Below are 22,213 nucleotides of genomic sequence, written 5' to 3'. Positions count from 1 at the left end.
CGTGAATAATGAGGAGTGATAAAGTTACAGACGAACAAAGATCGTACCCTCCAAAAAATGCTAACCTCCCTTGTTATTGGTAATGGTGAAAGGTTAGAATGTTTTGGGGGCATGATCTTTGTGCATATGTAACATTAATGTGGAAGTGTTCAAAAAACATATTATATTATTAATTATTTTAATTTAATTTTACCTTTATTTAACTAGGCAAGTCAGTTAAGAAAAAATTATTATTTTCAATGACGGCCTAGGAACAGTGGGTTAACTGCCTGTTCAGGGGCAGAACGACAGATTTGTACCTTGTCAGCTCGGGGGTTTGAACTTGCAACCTTCCGGTTACTAGTCCAACGCTCTAACCGCTAGGCTAACCGCTCGGCTACCCACCCCTAAAAGTGACTCCAAAATGACACAATACATTATTTACCATTCATTTTTATTGGGCACAACATAATCAAAACACAACCAAAACTAAAAACAAATGCATCCAACAAGTTTGTTGCGTCACAAGCTAGATGTAGTCATTGTGTGCTAGGAATATGGGACCAAATAGATTCTTCCTACCTAGAGCTGGTCAGCCAGCCAAACTGTGCAATCGGGAGAGAAAGGCCTTGGTCAGAGAGGTGACCAAGAACCCTATGGTCACTCTGACAGAGCTCCAGAGTTACTCTGTGGAGATGGGAGAACCTTCCAGAAGGACAACCATCCCTGCAGCACTCCATCAATCAGGCCTTTAAGGTATAGTGGACAGACGGAAGCCACTCCTCAGTAAAAGGCACATGACAGCCTGCTATGAGTTTGCCAAAAGGCACCTAAAGACTCTCAGACCATGGGAACAAGATTTGCTGGTCGAATGACATCATGATTGAACTATTTGGCCTGAATTCCAAGCGTCACATCTCGAGGAAACCTGGCACCATCCCTACGGTGAAGCATGGTGGTGGCAACATCATGCTGTTGGGATGTTTTTCAGAAGCAGGGACTGGGAGACTAGTCAGGATCAAGGAAAAAATGAACGGAGCAAAGTACAAAGAGATCCTTGATGCAAACCTGCTCCAGAGCACTCAGGACCTCAGACTGGGGCGACCCTAAGCACACAGCCAAGAAAAGACAGGAGTGGCTTCGAGACAAGTCTCTGAATGTCCTTGTGGGGCCCAGCCCGGACTTGAACCCAATCAAACATCTCTGGAGAAACCTGAAAATAGCTGTGCAGCAACGCTCCCCATCCAACCTGACAGAGCCTGAGAGGATCTGCAGAAAAGAATGGGAGAAACTCCCCAAATACAGATGTGTAAAACTTGTAGCGTCATACCCAAGAGGACTCGAGACTGTAATCGCTGCCAAAGGTAATTCAACAAAGTACTGAGTAAAGGGTCTGAATACTTGTGTAAATGTTTTATTTCAGTTTTTAATTTTTTTCTAAATTAGCAAACATTTGTAGAAAACAGTTTTTGCTTTGTCATTATGGGGTATTGTGTGTACATTGATGAAGGGAAAAACAATGTAATTAATTTTAGAAAAAGGCTGTCACCAAACAAAATATGGAGAAAGTCAAGGGGTCTGTGTCACGGCTCCCGTCGTAATGAGGACCGGACCAAAGCGCAGCGTGGTACGTGTTCATGATTTTATTTCATCACAAAACACTCAATACGTAAGGGGAGGGTATGTAAGTCACATGGAACACACACACACACACACACACACACACACACACACACACACACACACACACACACACACACACACACACACACACACACACACACACACACACACACACACACACACACACACACACACACACACACACACACACACACACACGAGCGCTCCCACGCTTTTGCACAAACACACCGTTCACAGGAACAGTCTGTCCAGCTAACGTGACATCATCCATTTAATCACTATCTGAGCTTTTGGATTGAAATAAAACCTTAGCATTGATATCCTGTTGCCTGGGAACAAAATAGAATGCCACAATAAAAGGTTAACATGTCAACAGCCATCAGCCTTTAGAACCTCTGTGGAACGCCACTCTGTAGAATGTATGGTACATAATGTTCACCCACAGTGCACCCAATGTATTGATTGTGTATTACAGTAAAATGTTCTCCAAAGTGTCGGAGTACAAAACCCTCTCAGCCAGGCACACAGAACCCCAATTGGGGCTAAGAGGGTGTATATGTCGGCCGCCTGCATATACAGTCGAAGTCGGAAGTTTATATCCACTTAGGTTGGAGTCACTAAAACTCATTTTTCAACCACTCCACAAATTTCTTGTTAACAAACTATAGTTTTGTCAAGTCGGTTAGGACATCTACTTTATGCATGACACAAGTCATTTTTTCCAACAATTGTTTACAGACAGATTATTTCACATATAATTCACTGTATCACAATTCCAGTGGGTCAGAAGTTTACATACACTAAGTTGACTGTGCCTTTAAACAGCATGGAAAATTCCAGAAAATTTTGTCATGGCTTTAGAAGCTTCTGATAGGCTAATTGACATCATTTGAGTCAAATGTAGGTGTACCTGTGGATGTATTTCAAGGCCTACCTTCAAACTCAGTGCCTCTGCTTGACATCATGGGAAAATCAAAAGACATCAGCCAAGACCTCAGAAAAAAACGTGTTCTGTCTCCTAGAGATTAACGTAATTTGGTGTGAAAAGTGCAATTCAATCCCAAAACAACAGCAAAAGACATTGTGAAGATGCTGGAGGAAACAGGTATAAAAGTATCTATATTCACAGTAATACGAGTCCTATATCGTCATAACCTGAAAGGTCGCTCAGCAAGGAAGAAGCCACTGCTCAAAAACCGCCATAAAAAAGCCAGACCTCGGTTTGCAACTGCACATGGGGACCAAGATTGTACTTTTTGGAGAAATATCCTCTGTTCTGATGAAACAAAAATATAACTTTTTGGCCATAATGACCATTGTTATGTTTGGTGTAAAAATGGGGAGGCTTGCAAGCCGAAGAACACCATCCCAACCGTGAAGCACGGGGGTGGCAGCATCATGTTGTGGGGGTGCTTTGCTGCAGGAGGGACTGGTGCACTTCCCAAAACAGATGGCATCACGAGGAAGGACAATTATGTGGATATATTGAAGCAACATCTCAAGACATCAGTCAGGAAGTTACAGCTTGGTTGGAAATGGGTCTTCCAAATGGACAATGACCCCAATCACACTTCCAAAGTTGTGGCAAAATGGCTTAAGGACAACAAAGTCAAGGTATTGGAGTGGCCATCACAAAGCCCTGACCTCAATCCTATAGAAAATTTGTGGGCAGAACTGAAAAAGTGTGTGCGAGCAAGGAGGCCTACAAACCCGACTCAGTTACACCAGCTCTGTCAGGAGGAATGGGCCAAAATTCACCCAACTTATTGTGGGAAGCTTGTGGAAGGCTATCCGAAACGTTAAACAATTTAAAGGCAATGCTACGAAATACTAATTGAGTGTATGTAAACTTCTGACCCACTGGGAATGTGATGAAATAAATAAAAGCTGAAATAAATTATTCTCTCTATTATTATTCTGAAATGTCACATTCTTAAAATAAAGTGGTGATCCTAACTGACCTAAGACAGAGAATTTGTTCTAGGATTAAATGTCAGGAATTGTGAAAAACTGAGTTTAAATGTATTTGGCTAAGGTGTATGTAAACTTCCGACTTCAACTGTATATTTTAATGTGTGTTTATGCATATTAGCGTGTTCTAAAGCCTCAGGTAAGGCAGACTAGGCGTGCATCCCTATTCCCTTTATAGTGCACTACTTTAGACCTGGACCCATAGTGCTCTGGTTAAAAGTAGTGCACTATCTAGGGAATTGGGTGCCATTTCGGAAACAATCTAGAGCAGAGTTGGTATTTTGAGCCATGCCATTAGAACTCTGTAACATGGCTAATGTAATGGTCTTTCATTACGGGGCATTTCCTGAGAGGACTGACCAGGGTAATGATGTAAGTGACTATATATCCACTAATCAGAAATCTACCCTCATATGACACTGTACACATGGTCAATATTCATACAGCATAGGATACAAAGTGGTCTAAGGGAATAAGACCTTAATGTTCTTATTTCGATTCATTAAATAGAAGATTATAAAGATTGAACGTAGTTTTAATGAAATGTTAGCTATCTAATGTACTAAGAATTAAAACATTTATAATTCATGGGTTCTAATTGAATTGATTTCCTTTTTTGAAGACTTTTCCCCAGAGTAATAATATTTAAGGAGATTTTGATCAGTGCTCAGTTTCCTGCCCAGATACAAGAGGGAACGAATAACATAACAGATACAGCTGAGGGAACGAATAGGAGAGGAGTATGATATGGCGTACTGTAATGTTCTCGTTACTCATGACAGTGCTTTCAGTGAGCTTGCCATAGTATCATGTTGGTTCGATTGCTCTGCCACTGCGATGACATACACTTCTGTTATCCTCACAAACCACCAAAACCTTTGCATTTCTGCTAGTTCTCAAAATGTCTGTAGAGTATTGAGTTATATGGTTTTAGAAAATGTCTACTTGTGGGGAAATTGAAACCATGTAGCACTGTGCCTCTCTTCTCCACTCCTCTACTCAACTATATAGAGACATTGCTGATAAAAAAAAATGTTTGTGTCTATGCAGATGTTGGAAAAGTGACAGTGAGAGCCTGCATCCCAAATGGCACCCTTGTTCCCTATATAGTGCACTACCTTTGACCAGAGCCTGATGGGATCTTGTGAAAAGTTGTGCACTTTATAGGTAATAGGGTGCAGTCCGATGAGGGCAGTGACAGTGTTCTGTAGCTACCTTCACATAGAGTTGTTGGAACTCGTCTAGATTGAGCCGTCCACTGGGGCAGTCTTTCAGGAAGCCTTTGTACCACTGTTTCAGCTCGTGCTCGTTAAATTCCGTGCTCTTCACCAGATCCTCCATCACCTCCGGGGTCAGCTTGCTGTTTTTCGCTCCCATTTTGCCTGGGAAAAAATGTCAGAACAATTATTTTCGAATGTCAGCGGGGAAACAGTATGGGACGGTCACAGTGTTCTTTACGAATGTCTGGATGGAAAGAATGACGCTGAACTATTTTTTGCAAGGTCTGCAAAGAATGAATTCCAAATATTTTTCTTTACATTGCTTTTCTACCAGACCAGGTTAAATACCTGGGACAGTCTGGACAAACAATGACAGAAATCAGCAGAGTCATCAATCAGGCCTGCTTTGAACGAGGGAGAATACATTTTATTTTACACACCTACTCCACCTCTGTGGCTAGAAATGGCTGTAATGTGTCCACGACACCTGCAAAACTCAAATATCACCCTAATACATTATGTGATATTCAGCGTTGAACACTATGTGTGGATTTATATACCGTGTCTATATTTAGCTGCACCAGGGACAATAAAACACAGATGATCAATGGACCAAAGCATATTCTTGGATAGCTTCAATGATTGTCTTATTTTTAACCCAACAGGTTTGATACATTGGTAGAGTTTAGGCCTGCATACACTAGGGAGTAGCCTACCTACTAGTAGCTGGCTACTACATCAAAGCATACTGTATAATGCAAACAACAATGCAATCCATCACTTCTGCTCTGCCTAAGTACCTAAAAATCACTCAACAACACACACACACCAGGTCAGACCACTGGAGATTGGAGCAAATTAGTCTGTATCCAACAGGGATTATTAGGCTGAGTGGACCCGAGTCGCTCGTTTTAATGTGATGCCATAACTGTGACTTGATTCATATTTTTGTTGTGCCTAATTTCCCCATCGGCCCACGATGCTTAGCCTTAGCCCTATCTCCACAGCCTGCAGCTGTTTTCACCAAAGTCCCTGTATCAGCCCAGCTCACACTGCTTCACACACACACGCACACACACACACACACACATACACACACACACACACACACACGCGCACACACACGCACACAGCGCATCACACTGATTCTAATTCAGCCAGATGAGTTAATTAAGCACCATGTACTTATTTATGTACTTAGCATAATTAGCAAATACATTTGAAAGTAAAACATCCGTGTCTCAGCATCAGGGTTGGGCTCAATTTGAATTGAAGGCAATCACTTCAGGAAGTAATTTGAATGAAACATTCTGAAATCTTTAACTTTTGAAATAAATAGCTTTTCAGTTTATAGAGAAGTCATTGAAAATAAATGTCATTTTTTTCGATTATTGAAGTATAATCTTAGTTTACTTCCTGAATTGACTGCCTTCAATTTGAACATCAGCCCAACCCTGCTCGGCATCACTCTGTTAGCTTGGAAGTGCCCAGATGTAATGGTTGTGTAATTCTTAGCGAGCTAGATTAATGTTAAATGGGGAAAGTACTCAATGTCGGAATTGCATAAAACAATGAGAAATAATAGGATACCATCGGAAAGGCCATATCAGTTAATTAATTTCCTCCTGTAGCAAACAAAGAGCAGCGCTTTAAAGGATAAATTCTATTATTTCTGATTGAATTATCACAGATATGACAAAGAGTATTCTCTAGAAGATAACAAATAGGCAAATTCTGATTTAATTACATGCAGTATTTTAACATTGCCTCTGCTAAGGGGTAAACAACCATGTAAAAAGTGATTATTCATCCAACACCAACCAAATACTAATAACACAAGGAATTCAGAACAAAAAAAAAATATTATTTCATTTCATGGCTTAGAGGTGAAACCGAATGCATGACAAGCAGGACTCACAAACAAATTGCCATGTCAACAAACAATTAATAGGGATTGTGAGCTAGCCATAGAACAGAACTGAATAACAATGGCAAGACATCACCAAAAGAATACCTAACCTAGTGCAAGGTAAGGCCTCAGATTGCCTGATAAATGAACTGGATGTCAGCCTCTCTGATCTATGGGGTGAAGTGGATAGATGCTCTCTGTCCTTAGTGATTACCACAGAATGGCCTATTCCCCTGAGACATAGAGAGTACTATACACTCCCTATCATCTACGCCTTAGCTCACACTGCAGGCTAGGGCAAAACGACCCTGATGCCAAGTCAAGTCTCAAATCCTTTCATTGTACTGAGTGAGGTAGCTGTGGTACAAATACTAATGTCCCCATACTCTTTCATTGGACTGAGGTAGCAGCATGAGCCAACAAAGACTCCTTCTTGACTCAGAATGAGACAAAATGAGACAGCTGTTGATATACAGGGCCTTCGGAATGTACTCAGACCCCCGGAATGTACTCAGACCCCTTGACATTTTTTAATGACAAAGCAAAAGCATGTTTGTAGAAATTTGTGCTAAATTATGCAAAATAAAACAAATATTATTGAGTATTCAGACCCTTTACTCAGTACTTTGTTGAAACACCTTTGGCAACGATTACAGCATCTTCTTGGGTATGACGCTACAAGCTTGGCACACCTGTATTTGGGGAGTTTCTCCCATTCTTCTCTGCAGATCCCCTCACGCTCTGTCAGGCTGGATGGGGAACGTTGCTGCACAGCTATTTTCAGGTCTCTCCAGAGATGTTCAATGGGGTTCAAGTCCAGGCTCTGGCTGGGCTACTCAAGGACATTCAAAATACTTGTCCCGAAGCCATTTCTGTGTTGTCTTTGCTGTGTGCTTAGGGTCGTTGTCCTGTTGGAAGGTGAACCTTCACCCAAGTCGGAAGTCCTGAGAGCTCTGGAGCAGGTTTGCATCAAAGGTCTCTCTATACTTTGCTCCGTTCATCGTTGTCCCGATCCTGACCAATCTCCTAGTACCTGGTGCTGAAAAACATCCCCAAAGCATGATGCTGCCACCACCATGATTCCCCGTAGGGATAGTGCCAGGTTTCCTCCAGATGTGACGCTTGGCATTCAGAGCAGAGGATCTTCATCAGACCAGAGAATCTCGTTTCTCATGGTCTAAGAGTCCTTTAGCTGCCTTTTGGCAAACTCCGAACAGGCTGTCATGTGCCTTTTAATGAGGAATGGCTTCAGTCTGGCCACCCTACCATAAAGACCTGATTGGTGAAGGGCTGCAAAGATGGTTGTCCTTCTGGAAGTTTGGCCCGGTGGCCATCTCTAGGAACAGTCTTGGTGGTTCCTAACTTCTTCCATTTAAGAATGATGGAGGCCACTGTGTTCTTGGGGACCTTCAATACTGCAGACATTTTTTGGTACCCTTCCCCAGATCTGTGCCTCAACACAATCCTGGCTCAGACAATTCCTTCGACCTCATGGCTTGGTTTTTGCTCTGACATGCACCGTCATCTGTGGGACCTTATATAGACAGGTGTGTGCCTTTCCAAATCATGTTCAATCAATTGAATTTACCACAGGTGGAGTCCAATCAAATTGTAGAAATGTGTCAAGGATGATCAATGGAAACAGGATGCACCTGAGCTCAATTTTGAGTCTCATAGCAAAGGGGTCTGAATACTTATGTAAATAAGGTATTTCAGTTGTTGTTTTTTTAAGACATTTGCAAACAATTCTAAAAAACTGTTTTTGCTTTCTGAGGACGTTTTTTATATTCATTCCATTTTAGAATAAGGCTGTAACGAAAGCGTCAAGGGGTCTGAATACTTTGTGAAGTCACTGTAAAGTGAATGAATTATAAATATATTACATCTAACGCTGACCCAGGTGACTCTTAGTCTCAACAGAGAGGGCTTGAGTGAAGGCGACTGTTAGGCTACATCCAAGGAACATCAACAGGCCCCTTGCCACATTAATGTTACGGACACATTAGCAGTTCTGACAAGCACATGCTAATTGCCTTCCTCACAAAACAACTCTCATGTTATTCTTGGGGATCTTAGAACAACTGAAGATCACACTCCACTTAAACTATTTCCGGAACTTTCATGTCATGGCATGAAATGGAATTAGATTGTGCTCTAATTACAAATCATCAAAGGGAACATATTACTAAAGTGTTGGAGGTAGTTTGGAGAACATTGCTTACGTGACGAGTAGCCGTGGCTATGCTTTAGCTCAGTGGGCTATCAATCTGGCCATGGCACAGGCCTAGTAAAGACCATGATACTGTAACTATCTCCATACCTCTGATATTATTGTTGTTGGCTCCTTCTTAACTAAAGCGCAAGAGGACTGAACACAACCCACAAAAGGACCCTGCTATGAACCCCAAAAAAAGGGTAGTAGCCTGGCAGTGTATGAAACCAACATCAGACTATGGATCTCCTGACCCAGCAACGCAGCAACCAGTTTGGTAGCAAACTCCAGAAGAAGCTGTGTTGTTGTGAGCATACCCATATGACAAACATCAGGCGATGGATGGATGGGGCTGTATTGTCGACGCAAGCAGTACGTTCTGACACAAATTTAAGGGAGACTCCAATGAAGTAGACCCCAAAACAGCAGCAGCAGCAGACGACCGACCTGTCCAATTAGAGCAATGATGAGCATACATCGTCCACTACCGGGCTACTACCCATCCACTCTGAGAGGTGTGACACTTTAAAAGCTCCCCCATTCACACCCTGCGAGCACAGCAAGTCTGATAATGGGTACTTTCTTTGCAAAGCTCTCAAACACAGCACCGTTGCCAAGAGCCGTAGTCGGGAAACTAGGCTATCCGCTGATGACAAAACTGTACATATTTCCGAAAGTACAAGTTCAGTGCAGAGCATCAGCATCAGCTATCCACAGTGAGTGACTAGATGTGACATGCAGGGATGTGGTGCTGCCGTAGCACGGGGGAGTGGCGCTCCCTCACCCTTTTCAATTTGAGAATACATGGCAGTGGCGGTCGGTGAAGTTTAAGATGAGGGAGGACGATTATTTTTTTGATGAGCACTGCCAGGGCTGTGGCAGTCATGGCATTTTGTCAGCCGGTGATTGTCACGCAAATAACTGCCGGTCTCAAGGTAATTGACCGTTAATTAGCATGAACACGTTTAGCATCTCCTGGCTTCCACACATAGCCTACAAGCCACCGATACAGATCTTTTGCAGCATCTACATTTTAAAAAGTCTAATAAATCCATTTAATATAGACTACACCATCACAATAAATCCATTATTTTATTTTAGACAGGTCTAAAGAAGCATGATATGAAGAAAATGTTGTCTACTTCAGAAGAACAGAATAGCATACGCTGAGTTGTCCGTATGTTAGGCCCTGATCTGGCTATATATACCATAACATATGAATGTTGGCTACACTAGATCATTTAGCAGACAATATCTGCTTAGAATTCCGTGGAATTATTTTATATTCTTTTATAGTATGAAGAATGCAATAGCTGAATGAAATAGAAAGGATATTTTCTCCAAGTGATTTGAGGGAGTGTTCTGTGTTGAACGGTTAACAAAGAAACAAGTACTCCAAAACTCTTAATTTAGACTTATTTATGTAACTTCAGTTGTGATACAAACGTTGGGCTTCATGTTTTGATTTTTAATACATTCGAAGGGCTGAGTGATGCGACTCTAATGAGCTCTAAAGTCGCATGAAAGGCATGAGCTCTGCTTATTATTTTTTTTTGCGCAGGCTGTACACACTTCATCAGTCTTTCATTCACAATTTGACAAGCGCTTGATAATGCCTCTCATTTCCCGGCGGCATCCCCTTTGTGTGGCCCTACAAAAAAAAAAACAAGCCTTTTGCAGCTTTGTGGCCGTTGTGCCCTTGGGCTGAATATAATCATCATAATTCCCTTCTCTCAGCTGCATGCTCCAAGGCACTTCCCACTCACATGGCACTTGGTCGCCTGATCCAGTCGTTCTCACAGGCTACAGGTGAAGACAGACACATCGGCTTGTCCTTATCCAATTCTGAGGTGCATATTGAAGATATTGGAATAACTATCCACATTTACTTTTCGTCAGCCAACAAGATGAGTAGGCCTAACGAACAGCAAAAGCACTAGCCTATGTCAATGTACTATCCACCAGAGTACAAATGTTGACCTATTCTATTCTGTGCGAGAAATAAATATTCCAAACATAGTCTGGGACAGTTGTGGGATGCGATAGATCCCAAATTAATACAACCACTGGCATAAAAAAAAAGTTTTTTAAGTAATGAGGCTTACACAACAGATTAGAACATTTAGCTTAAAATGTTGATAAACGAACAGGCTATTTCTTCGCGTTATAAGCACAGCAATGCGCACACGGCTGTAGGCTACAAGCACAAATGTTCAATTAGCAGGAAAACACCAATCTCAAACATGACTGCAAATGCGATTATGCATGTATTGCTTTTATTAGAAAGGTGCATTTTTATGTTGAAAATTATATTCCACAAATTTAAAACTCAAGTGCTGTATGTGTTTGCCAGTTAGGCTCTACACCGTTTGTAATGTGGATTAATGTGCTTCATTTTAAGTTATTAATTTAAGTTATTTGGCCACTTTAGTCGTGATACAGACCTTATCAAACCATATAGGCCTATGGGCTAGGCTACATTAGGTGTGCGGCTATAATTTGAAAAAGTCGCAAAAAAAGCATACTCTGTTTCTTTCCTTAAGCTGGGCATCATTCAGAAGTGATAATGTATCATTCACAAGCGATGCACAAGTGATCAGACACACACATCAGACTATTCCTGATTTAATCTTGTCTTTACGTACACTAAATATTACATGTTTGTATTTAGAATGGACCATTATCATGCACCTGTCTCAAAACAGGGGCAGGGGAAAAAAGGGTGAATTGAGGATGCTATTCCCGCAATGTGCTTAAACTTAGGAAAGATGAGAAATTAATATAGTTGGCCTCGCCTATAGAAAGGTGATGAGAACCTCCTCCTTCTAATAGAGGCCATCACTTTGTTTTCTCACACAATTGCATAGCCTATAGAAATGTTGCTCAACATGAGCTCATGGGCTCTCGTGAAGTGTTTGATTTGATTTTTGATTGCATTTACATTGATGGCAGAGTGATTAGAGGGATAATAGAGCCCTGAGTACCAGGCAGTTATCAAGTTTGGTAGGCTACTAATGGCCATCAGCAGCATCAGAACTTGGACAAACCTAATTACCGTGACTAAACGGTCATGTGGAATTTGACTGCCGTTTCTAATACAAAATATTGAATGACAGTCATTCATATTTCATTCATGCAGCTCAATGTAACATTGATAGTCTTAGGCTACTACATGATACTCACATTTTCACGGTACCTATCATGAGGTTGCTACAACCTAGTCTATGAATTAAATTTTACAACGTAGATGCACAGGTCGAGAGAAATTTGAGTATTCAAGGTGGCAGACGGTGACACATTCAATAACGCCTTTTACAATCTTGCCTGCATCTAGCTGATCTAGGGTGTAACCATTAGTACAACAGTTGCAAACTAGTGTTTCTATTGGACATATTCAGTTATGTTTATCCCCGTTTTGCTCCATTTGCTTCGTTTTAAGATTTTACAAACACAGTTCACCTTCATAGCAGCCACATACAACCAGTGTGATCCCTTTGATCGTTAGATAATTTCTTCTCTCATCCACGCTCTCTCGTCCTTTCATCTTTTCCCTTCGCTTGTGGACTTCAGTGCACAACACATCAGCTGTCTGTGGCCAGTCGAAAAAACCTTCCAAAGCCAAACCTTTACATCATAACCGCTACACATAGCCTACATCGTTGTCACATATTCGCTAACGTCAAGTTAACATAGCTACAATAACTAATTTGCTAGTGAACCCGCTACAATCATACAGTACAGTGTATAGTTAAAAAGCAGTTTAGCAGTGGCACTACATTAATAAAACCAAAAGCTTACCTTGACTTGGAAGAATTCCATCATTGGATAGCCATAGCCAGATAGGTAACAAAGATCCCTCTCTGTTTGAGCTGGGTGTTTGAGTAGGCTAAACTAGCTAGCGGCATTGGCTAGCTAAGTAAGTGAAAATATTTGTATTTGTATATAGCTAGCTCTCTCTCTCTCTCTCTCTCTCTCTCTCTCTCTCGCTTCTCCTTCATTTTTTAAGAACATTTATTTTTTCATAACTGTTCAACAATTGTCTTTCTCTCTCTTTGAATCAACTACTCACCACATGTTATGCACTGCAGTGCTAGCTAGCTGTACCTTATGCTTTCAGTATCTAGATTAATTAGTTGTTCCTTTGAACAACATGTCAGTTCATGCTGCAAGCGCTTTGATAGGTTGGAGGACGTCCTCCGGAAGTTGTCATAATTACAGTGTAAGTCTATGGAAGGGGGTGAGAACCTAGGTTTGTATTGAAGTCAATGTATCCAGAGGACAGAAACCATCTGACCTCCAGCTACACCATGGTGTCACCCTACAGAGTGCTGTTGAGGCTACCTTAGACCTTTATTGCATAACAGTGTGTTTTAATCAATTATTTGGTGAAATGTGAATATATTTAGTAAAGTTTTATCTAAATAGTTTTCACTATTTTTATTTCTATGAAATTCTCTGAGGAGGATGCTCCTACCCTTCCTCCACCGAGGAGCCTCCGCTGATACACCTAGTCACTACAAAGATACAGATATCCTTCCTAACTCAGTTGCCGGAGAGGAAATAAACTGCTCAGGGATTTCATCATGAGGCCAAGGTAATACTGAAAAAAATATGGCAAAGAAATTAACCTTAAGTTCTGAATAAAAATAATTATCTTTGGGGCAAACACAACACATCACTGAGTACCATTCGACATATTTTTAAGCATGGTGGTGGCTGTATCATGTTATTGGTATGCTTGTCATTGGCAAGGACTATGAAGTTTTTTAGGATAAGAAGAAACGGAATAGAGCTAAGCACAGGCAAAATCCTAAAGGAAAAACTGGTTCAGTCTGCTTTCCAAAAGACACTGGGAGACAAATTCACCTTTCAGCAGAACAATAACCTGAAACACAAGGCCACATACACACTTGAGTTGCTTACCAAGACGACATTGAAAGTTCATGAGAGGCCTAATTACAGTTTTGACTTAAATTGGCTTGAAGATCTATGGCAAGACATGAAAAATGGCTGCCTAGCAATGATCAGCAACAAACTTGACAGAGCATGAAGGATAAAAAATATAATAATGTGCAAATATTGTACAATCCAGGTGTGCAGCCAAAGACAGAAAACTATACCAGGGGTTGCTAAAACGGCTTTCCTCAAAACATTTTGTGATGGACTTGGGGCTCATGTACGACGCACTTGAACTCGCTCTCCTGCCCGGGTACTTATTGCGATTTCAGACAAACTGATCCACCGCATGAACCTCATCGTCACTCCAACGAGGTCTAGGATCCAAATTCACAGCGTGTCTGCCTTAAATCACTTGGTTAGAGTGCTGTCCTTTCAGCACCACGATTCGAAGTGCGCTCAAATTGCTTAGAATAACCCTCATTAAGATCTGCTGCCAAACACCTAATAGTCATACTCATCACTTATTATTATCATTATTACAAATACAAGATTAGCACTTCTCACAGTGGTGCTTGTTTAGTAAAGTTAGATCAAAGCTGAATCAATGTCTTGCACGATCACATAATGATTCATTAGCATTTTACATAGCAGAACCAAATAATAGCATATACTGTAGCACAGTAGGCCTAAAAACACCAAAAACACCTCCTCAGCAGGGCCGATCTATGCTGTTCTGCCGCCCTAGTTGGTTCTGAATGAAAGTTGAAAATAAGTAATTTATAAACCTGTTTGGACCAAATCAAGGCTGGTCCAGACCGGACAAAATCTGAACCAAACATAGAAGTCTATGATTGGTTTAAATTTGGTCCGGACCGGACAAAAAAATCAATGTCCGTGGACGTTGAAATCAAGGCCTGTCTGGACCGCACCAAATCTGAACCAAACATGACATACAAAGGTTTGGACACACCTACTTATTCAAGGGGTTTTTCTTTATTTGTACTGTTTTCTACATTGTAGAATAATGTAGAAGTCATCAACACTATGGAATAACACATAAAGGCAAAGGGTGGCTACTTTGAAGAATCTAAATCTAAAATATATTTTGATTTGTTCAACACTTTTTGTTGGTTCCTACATTATTCCATATACTGTATGTTATTTCATAGTTTTGATGTCTTCACTATTATTCTACAATGTAGGAAATAGCAACAAGAAAAAAATAAAGAAAAACCCTTGAATGAGTAGGTGTGTCCAAACATTTGACTGGTACTGTATATGATTGGTTCAGAGATGGTCCGAACCAGACCAAATACCAATGTCCGTGGATGTGGAAACCAAGGTTCAGTCTGTACTGCACCAAAAAGTCCAAAAGGCGTCGCCGCCAGTCCGTGCTTACAGAGGTGTAGCCTACGGTGTTGCCTGAAATTGAACCTGACCTCGCTCAGGGCCACCAAAAGATTCGAGGTGGCACTGGAGGGAGGAGGAGAGACGTTTCAAACTGAACTTTCCAAACTGGAAGGCAGCTAACAAACATATTAGCCAATGCTTTAACTTCATCGTGACTTGTTCCAGTTTATCAAATCATTCCCTGAAATCATTTTCTGAATCTACTGCTGTAGCATTAGTCATGTTATTACAAAAGACCCAGATAGTGCAACTCTGCCACATGAGGTCTGTCTGCAGGTCATTGCAGAGAGAGAGAAGCATGTTGACTTATTAAAACCTATTGTCAGTACACTGAGGCAGTACCGAATTGCATACAGTGTGTTTCTAAGGATCTGGGGCCTATTCGTAAAAGAATAGTCACTGGTTGATTCTCTTACAGTATATGAACTAGCAGACCTCTCTGTACATTGGCCAGGCGCATTATGTAACAGCATGTCCCTATTCCATCATTTTCCAATAGGGAATGACCTTGAGTTAAAACCCAGGACAATACCAATAGCCATGTATACATGAATAAATGCTTAGTAGTTGTACTATAGGTCTACATAAAATCACTATCTATGACATGTGTCATATGCACTGCAGGTCTTGCAATCATGACCTCTTAGCACCACCACAAACAAGAGCATGGCTTCAAGAAAATATATCCGTTTCAGATAATAATATGATTTAAACACATTGTACAAAAAAAAACTGTCTTCATTGGCTGGATTGTTTCTATCGTTATTTCACCACACATGCTTTGTTTCTAAACTATTATCATCGGCCAAATAGTTCCCTGCGTGCAGCCCAGCAAGCGCATACCGACCTGCCAGTCGCAGGGCAGCATCTCCTAAACACATCAGAACCACAGTGGAGGAAAGCTGAGAGGAAAATGTCATATTACAGCTACATTTAAAAAATGTCATATATTGCATTTGACTTAAATGAATGAAAACGACAACGCGCACACCTCAAACTGGATACTATTGACATGTAGCCTTTTTCTTGTTGGACTCCTGATACTTTTGTTTTTGAAATATCCACCAGTGGACTAAGCTAACCCACTCCCTCCCCATACAGTATCAGGCTATTTGTTTGGGTCACTAGGTGCCCTAACTGACGTAACTGTTTTCTATAGCCTAAATGACAAAATTATGATTTGTAGTCGCACTGATGATCCATTATGATTTTGCATTTTCAGAAGATGGGGCATGCTTCCCCAATGTTAATGCTGCAAACGTCTTTATTTATTTCCAACTTTTAAAAAAAAGACAACTAACCTAATTGTTAAATACATTATACTACATACTATGCAGTTGAGTCTAGCAATGAATGGCGTATCTGAATTCCGTATACAAATCTTAATGGAATAGAGGGAGGGTTTCCCTAATGCATTTGACTATTATCCATAATAAAGAAAACATATTTACCTTGAAAGAGTGCGAAGTCAATGGGGCTTTGCGCTCTTCTTCAGAGGGGGTTATGTGCTGAGGTTTTCTTGGGAAGAAATGAGCCTAGTCGAAATTCACTGATGCAGTTCCGAGGATGCTACAAGCAAGCAGGACTGTCTACACACACTAATACACATTAATACACTCGCTGAGGATACAATGAAGCGCAGCGTCAAACCGTGTGCATCACGACTCTCTCTTTCCCTCTTTGTTTCTATCTCTCTTTGTTTCTCTCTCTCTCTCTCTCTCTCTCTCTCTCTCTCTCTCTCTCTCTGTCTGTCTCCCTCACACAGAGTGGTTGATAATTGCAGAAGACTACTGTTTTGGTGGGGTGCTTTTTGAGTTTGCGCAAGATGAGGAAAGAAACAAGCCTTCTGCTGCACCTATGTTATGCAGAACTATGAAGTAGAATGAGCAGGTGGATTTTGATGTGGATGTAAATGTACAGTCTTACAAGGGTCATTGTCAACAGATATAGGCTATGCTGTGAATATAAAATGCCTACGGCATGCAATCAATCTGCTAACATATAGTGATTATATATCTGCCAGCAATTGCTATCCAACCAGTCCTACTTTCTACAGAAACAACAGCAATTGATTGGAAAGGGAAAGGGGGATACCTAGTCAGTTGTACAACTGAATGCCTTCAACTGAAATGTGTCTTCTGCATTTAACCCAACCCCTCTGAATCTGAGAGGTGCGGGGAGCTGCCTCAATCGCCGTCCACGTCTTCGGCGCCACGGGAACAGTGGGTTGACTGTCTTGCCCAGGGGCAGAACGACAGATTTTTACCTTGGAACAAGTGATAATGTAACTAAGCATTTCTTTATGCTTTTCCTTTTTAAAGGCTACCAAAATTTGGGCTGCTTATCTATCCTGTTATCATGGCATATACGGTGTAACCAAGGACCTAGTTTCACTCTCCCATGCTTGTTTTGCGCCAAACAGCTGGTGGCAGCAGCATCATCAGCACCACACAGAGAGTGTTCAGTAACTATTTGTAGGCCAATTTGACGGAGCTAGCTGAAGTTAGCTTGCTAGGCTAGCTAGTACTTTCTCAAAGTTGTCTGAGAAGCCAAGTGACCTTGCTAAAGAATCTGTCTAAAACGGCTCATGAATTTGGCACCATCCCAGTGAACAACAAACATTCCCACAATGTTTGAGAACACCTCCCTTAAGAGGTTTAATAGGAATGTTCCCGTGATGTGCAATGCATTTTTCCCAGCGGCCATTTCCTCAATGTCAAAGAGAACGTACCCAAAACTCAGAACTAACGGTCTTATTGTCCTAGACACAGACACGTTTCATGGGAACGTTGCAAGAACATTAATGTGTCCAGTTTTCTGTGGCTTAGGAGAATGTTCCAGCAACGTCCCACCAAACACACAAAGAACAATTGATGTAACTATCAATGTTCCTGAACAGATTTCACTCGGTTTCCCAAACTAAACACTGGGTAGCTGCAGGAAAAATGGTTGGAGAGCCCATGGCATACAGAGTTTGGGTGGAACATCACCTGTTGGACAGCGAGAGCATGCTCCGTAAACAGTGTTTTATGGGTGGAGTGAAATAAATGTTGTTATATTTATTTCTCAGCTGTTCATAAACCCGATGTAACCTACAATTGAAGTTCAATGTCTTACCTGTGTTGAAATGTTTTCCAAATACATAGCCATGTCTAGCCTACTTGGGCACAGCGTCCCAACATTTCCCACTCTCCCACAACAAATAGCCTGAAGCCACAGGGCTGTTCCCTATGTGGGAGCATTGCAAACCATAAATCAGGATTTATTTTAACCTGGCTACATGTACATTGAATAACACAGCAGCTTTTTGGAATGTTTTGTTATTTTGGTAAAACAAAACTCTACAGCGAAGTTGCCTCTTTTACAATGGGGGTCCATAGGAAAGTATGTTGGTTTTCCACAATTTGCGGGCGTGGTCGAGGGGAATTTATTGTTGTTACGTGAATATTGAACTGGGACTATGTTCGGAGTAGGTTCTGTCTGGCATCAAGGGAATGGTCTCTTGGAAGCAGTCTTTGCACAGCACTGGAACATTCCTATGAAAACACTAGGTAATGACATAAAGAGACTCTAAAGAGAACGTTCTCTAAATGTGTGTGAACGTTTGTTGTTAGCTGGGTATATCTTTGGTTCTATACTATTAGCTATCTCCTAGCAACCCTGAACAAAAATATATATTCTATATTCTATATATTCTATATATTCTACATGCAACAATTTCAAAGAGTTACAGTTCAGATAAAGAAATTAGTCGATTGAAATTAATTCATGAGTCCCTATTCGATGGATTTCACATGACTGAGGATACAGACATGTAGCTGTTGTCTATTCAACTTTTGGCATACTAACTATGTATATCCATACTATGAACAATAAGCATACTATATAGTCAATTTACATCACAAATAGTATGGTTAGTGCGGTTAGTATGACTATTCGAACGCAGCCTATATGTATATCATCAACCATATTGAAATAAGAAGCTACAAAATATTATAAAATAATATCCCTTTGCTTTTAAATCATTAGCTCATTAGTCAGTCTATTGGTGTTTGATTCTCATGTGAAAATGCATCTTTGATATGCCAAACACTCTTTGTAGACAACATGGCTTATCCAATCTGTCTTCACTTTAGGTTTAGCGGATGATAAAGGAATGGATAAACACACACAAGATAGCTGTTTTCCGTTTGAGGAAGATGATGCTCCTTTGTCTCCTAAACAACCACGGACAGATTGCACAATAACAAACAAACACAGTGGCAAATCCAAATTTCGACATCCCACAACTGTTGAGTTTCCAGAACATTGCCGGTTTCACGTCACTTCAGTGGAGACCTATTCTTCGGGACGATACAACACATGGAGTCGAATATGTCAAACACACAGGTGTGTCAAACACACAGATGGGTCAAACACACAGATGGGTCAAACACACAGATGGGTCAAACACACAGATGTGTCAAACACACAGATGGGTCAAACACACAGATGGGTCAAACACACAGATGGGTCAAACACACAGATGGGTCAAACACACAGATGGGTCAAACACACAGATGGGTCAAACACACAGATGGGTCAAACACACAGATGGGTCAAACACACAGATGGGTCAAACACACAGATGGGTCAAACACACAGATGGGTCAAACACACAGATGGGTCAAACACACAGATGGGTCAAACACACAGATGGGTCAAACACACAGATGGGTCAAACACACAGATGTGTCAAACACACAGATGGGTCAAACACACAGATGGGTCAAACACACAGATGGGTCAAACACACATGGGCAGGATTTCATTGTGAAGAAATGGGAACAGAGAAGAGTCAAGCTCTCAGAGATAATCAGGCAAGTGCAGGGTTGTGTGTAGTCAGTCCTCACGTTACAGACGTGGACGCTCAAGGCCTACGTCAAAGGGGAAGATGAGAGCAGCATCCATTTAGTCAAACAGGCACGTCTTCTTACAGCGTTCACCCTAGAGATGAAGCAGGGTGTGCGTCAGAATGGTCTCACGCTTCTGATGACACATCAACTGGTACATCCTCGAGTCATGGTTTCAATCAGTCTGGGAAATCACTTGAATGCACTCGCACCGCTACCAGTCCCTCAGTAGATAAAGCAGCAGTGACAGAACAAAATGGTGACAGCCACGACCCAGTAACCGACCACAGCTCAAAGTGTGAGTGACGGCTCTGAAGGACCCGATTACACCTGTGAAAGCCTGCCTCTGAATTCAGCCGTTTACAGCATGGCTTCAGTATAGTCTCTGCTGAAGGTGAAAACAATCAACAGATTCAGAATGAGGAAGAACATGGATTTAATCAAAATATCAGCAATGAGAAAGATGCCGGGTATTACTCATTACCCAGTGATTAGAGAGACGTCTTTACGTCTCTTTAATCTGTAGCCAGATTGGAGAAGTGAAAGAGAATGTTTGTGATAGAGAAGGAAACGCCCAAGTTAACAAGGAGGAATTAATGCATAATGACAGCTCTGCCACAGCTGAGACAGTAGTAGAATATGTAGATGGCTCGGTCACTTGTTATGCGGTATTAGACAGTACTATTCTGAGTGATGGGGCGATCAATATGGTTCTTAAGCACAATGATCTCTGTGGAGCGATGTGGGGGCACACTGTTGGCACGGTGACAGCTGAAACTTTGTGTGAACTGGGGGATTATTACAACACAGAAACTGCCAGTGTCAACTGTCCTCAGTCAAGAGCCAGCTGATGATGATCGCAATGAGTTTATGAGTTTTATTTCACCTTTATTTAACCAGGTAGGCTAGTTGAGAACAAGTTCTCATTTGCAACTGCGACCTGGCCAAGATAAAGCATAGCAGTGTGAACAGACAACACAGAGTTACACATGGAGTAAACAATTAGCAAGTCAATAACACAGTAGAAAAAATGGGCAGTCTATATACAATGTGTGCAAAAGGCATGAGGTAGGCGAATAATACAATTTTGCAGATTAACACTGGAGTGATAAATGATCAGATGGTCATGTACAGGTAGAGATATTGGTGTGCAAAAGAGCAGGAAAGTAAATAAATAAAAACAGTATAAAAACAGTATGGGAAAGAGGTAGGTGAAAATGGGTGAGCTATTTACCTATAGACTATGTACAGCTGCAGCGATCGGTTAGCTGCTCGGATAGCTGATGTTTGAAGTTGGTGAGGGAGATAAAAGTCTCCAACTTCAGCGATTTTTGCAATTCGTTCCAGTCACAGGCAGCAGAGTACTGGAACGAAAGGCGGCCAAATGAGGTGTTGGCTTTAGGGATGATCAGTGAGATACACCTGCTGGAGCGCGTGCTACGGATGGGTGTTGCTATCGTGACCAGTGAACTGAGATAAGGCGGAGCTTTACCTAGCATGGACTTGTAGATGACCTGGAGCCAGTGGGTCTGGCGACGGATATGAAGTGAGGGCCAGCCTACTAGAGCATACAGGTCGCAGTGGTGGGTGGTATAAGGTGCTTTAGTGACAAAACGGATGGCACTGTGATAGACTGCATCCAGTTTGCTGAGTAGAGTGTTGGAAGCCATTTTGTAGATGACATCGCCGAAGTCGAGGATCGGTAGGATAGTCAGTTTTACTAGGGTAAGCTTGGCAGCGTGAGTGAAGGAGGCTTTGTTGCGGAATAGAAAGCCGACTCTTGATTTGATTTTTGATTTTTGATTGGAGATGTTTGATGTGAGTGACAAATAGTGACAATGTTACAGAAACTGACCTGCATGTTGATTCGGTGAACCAGGAATGATACCTAGAAGTGACATGGTTAAACACAGGTATCAATAGGAGCATTGACTGGTGAGTGGATCAACAACTGGGCTGAAAGAGAACTCTGCAAAATTGACAACCTACCAACACTCCACCTTCCTGTGGAAGCTACACCTGGAACTGTTCTCTTGCAGGCCGCCAAGCAGGGTCCTGCATTTGGTCACAATGACAG

The 22,213-nt window shown here is 41.5% G+C and overlaps 1 protein-coding gene across 1 annotated transcript in view; it reads right to left on the bottom strand.

Moving 5' to 3' along the window:
- The window catches only part of LOC118377717 (visinin-like protein 1), a 54,642-nt gene extending 37,646 nt beyond the window's left edge, over window positions 1–16,996 (bottom strand). Inside the window, exons 1-2 of the mRNA XM_035764664.2 lie at window positions 16,696–16,996; window positions 4,810–4,976 (exon numbers count right to left, since the gene is read on the bottom strand). Coding sequence (XP_035620557.1) covers window positions 4,810–4,971 — 162 coding nt within the window. The 5' untranslated portion in view covers window positions 4,972–4,976; window positions 16,696–16,996. The remainder of the gene's footprint in view (window positions 1–4,809; window positions 4,977–16,695) is intronic.
- Window positions 16,997–22,213: the final 5,217 nt, after the last annotated feature.

Source organism: Oncorhynchus keta, chromosome 19 (assembly GCF_023373465.1).
Source record: "Oncorhynchus keta strain PuntledgeMale-10-30-2019 chromosome 19, Oket_V2, whole genome shotgun sequence".
NCBI lineage: Eukaryota > Metazoa > Chordata > Actinopteri > Salmoniformes > Salmonidae > Oncorhynchus > Oncorhynchus keta.
This window is presented reverse-complemented; position numbering and strand designations above follow the sequence as displayed.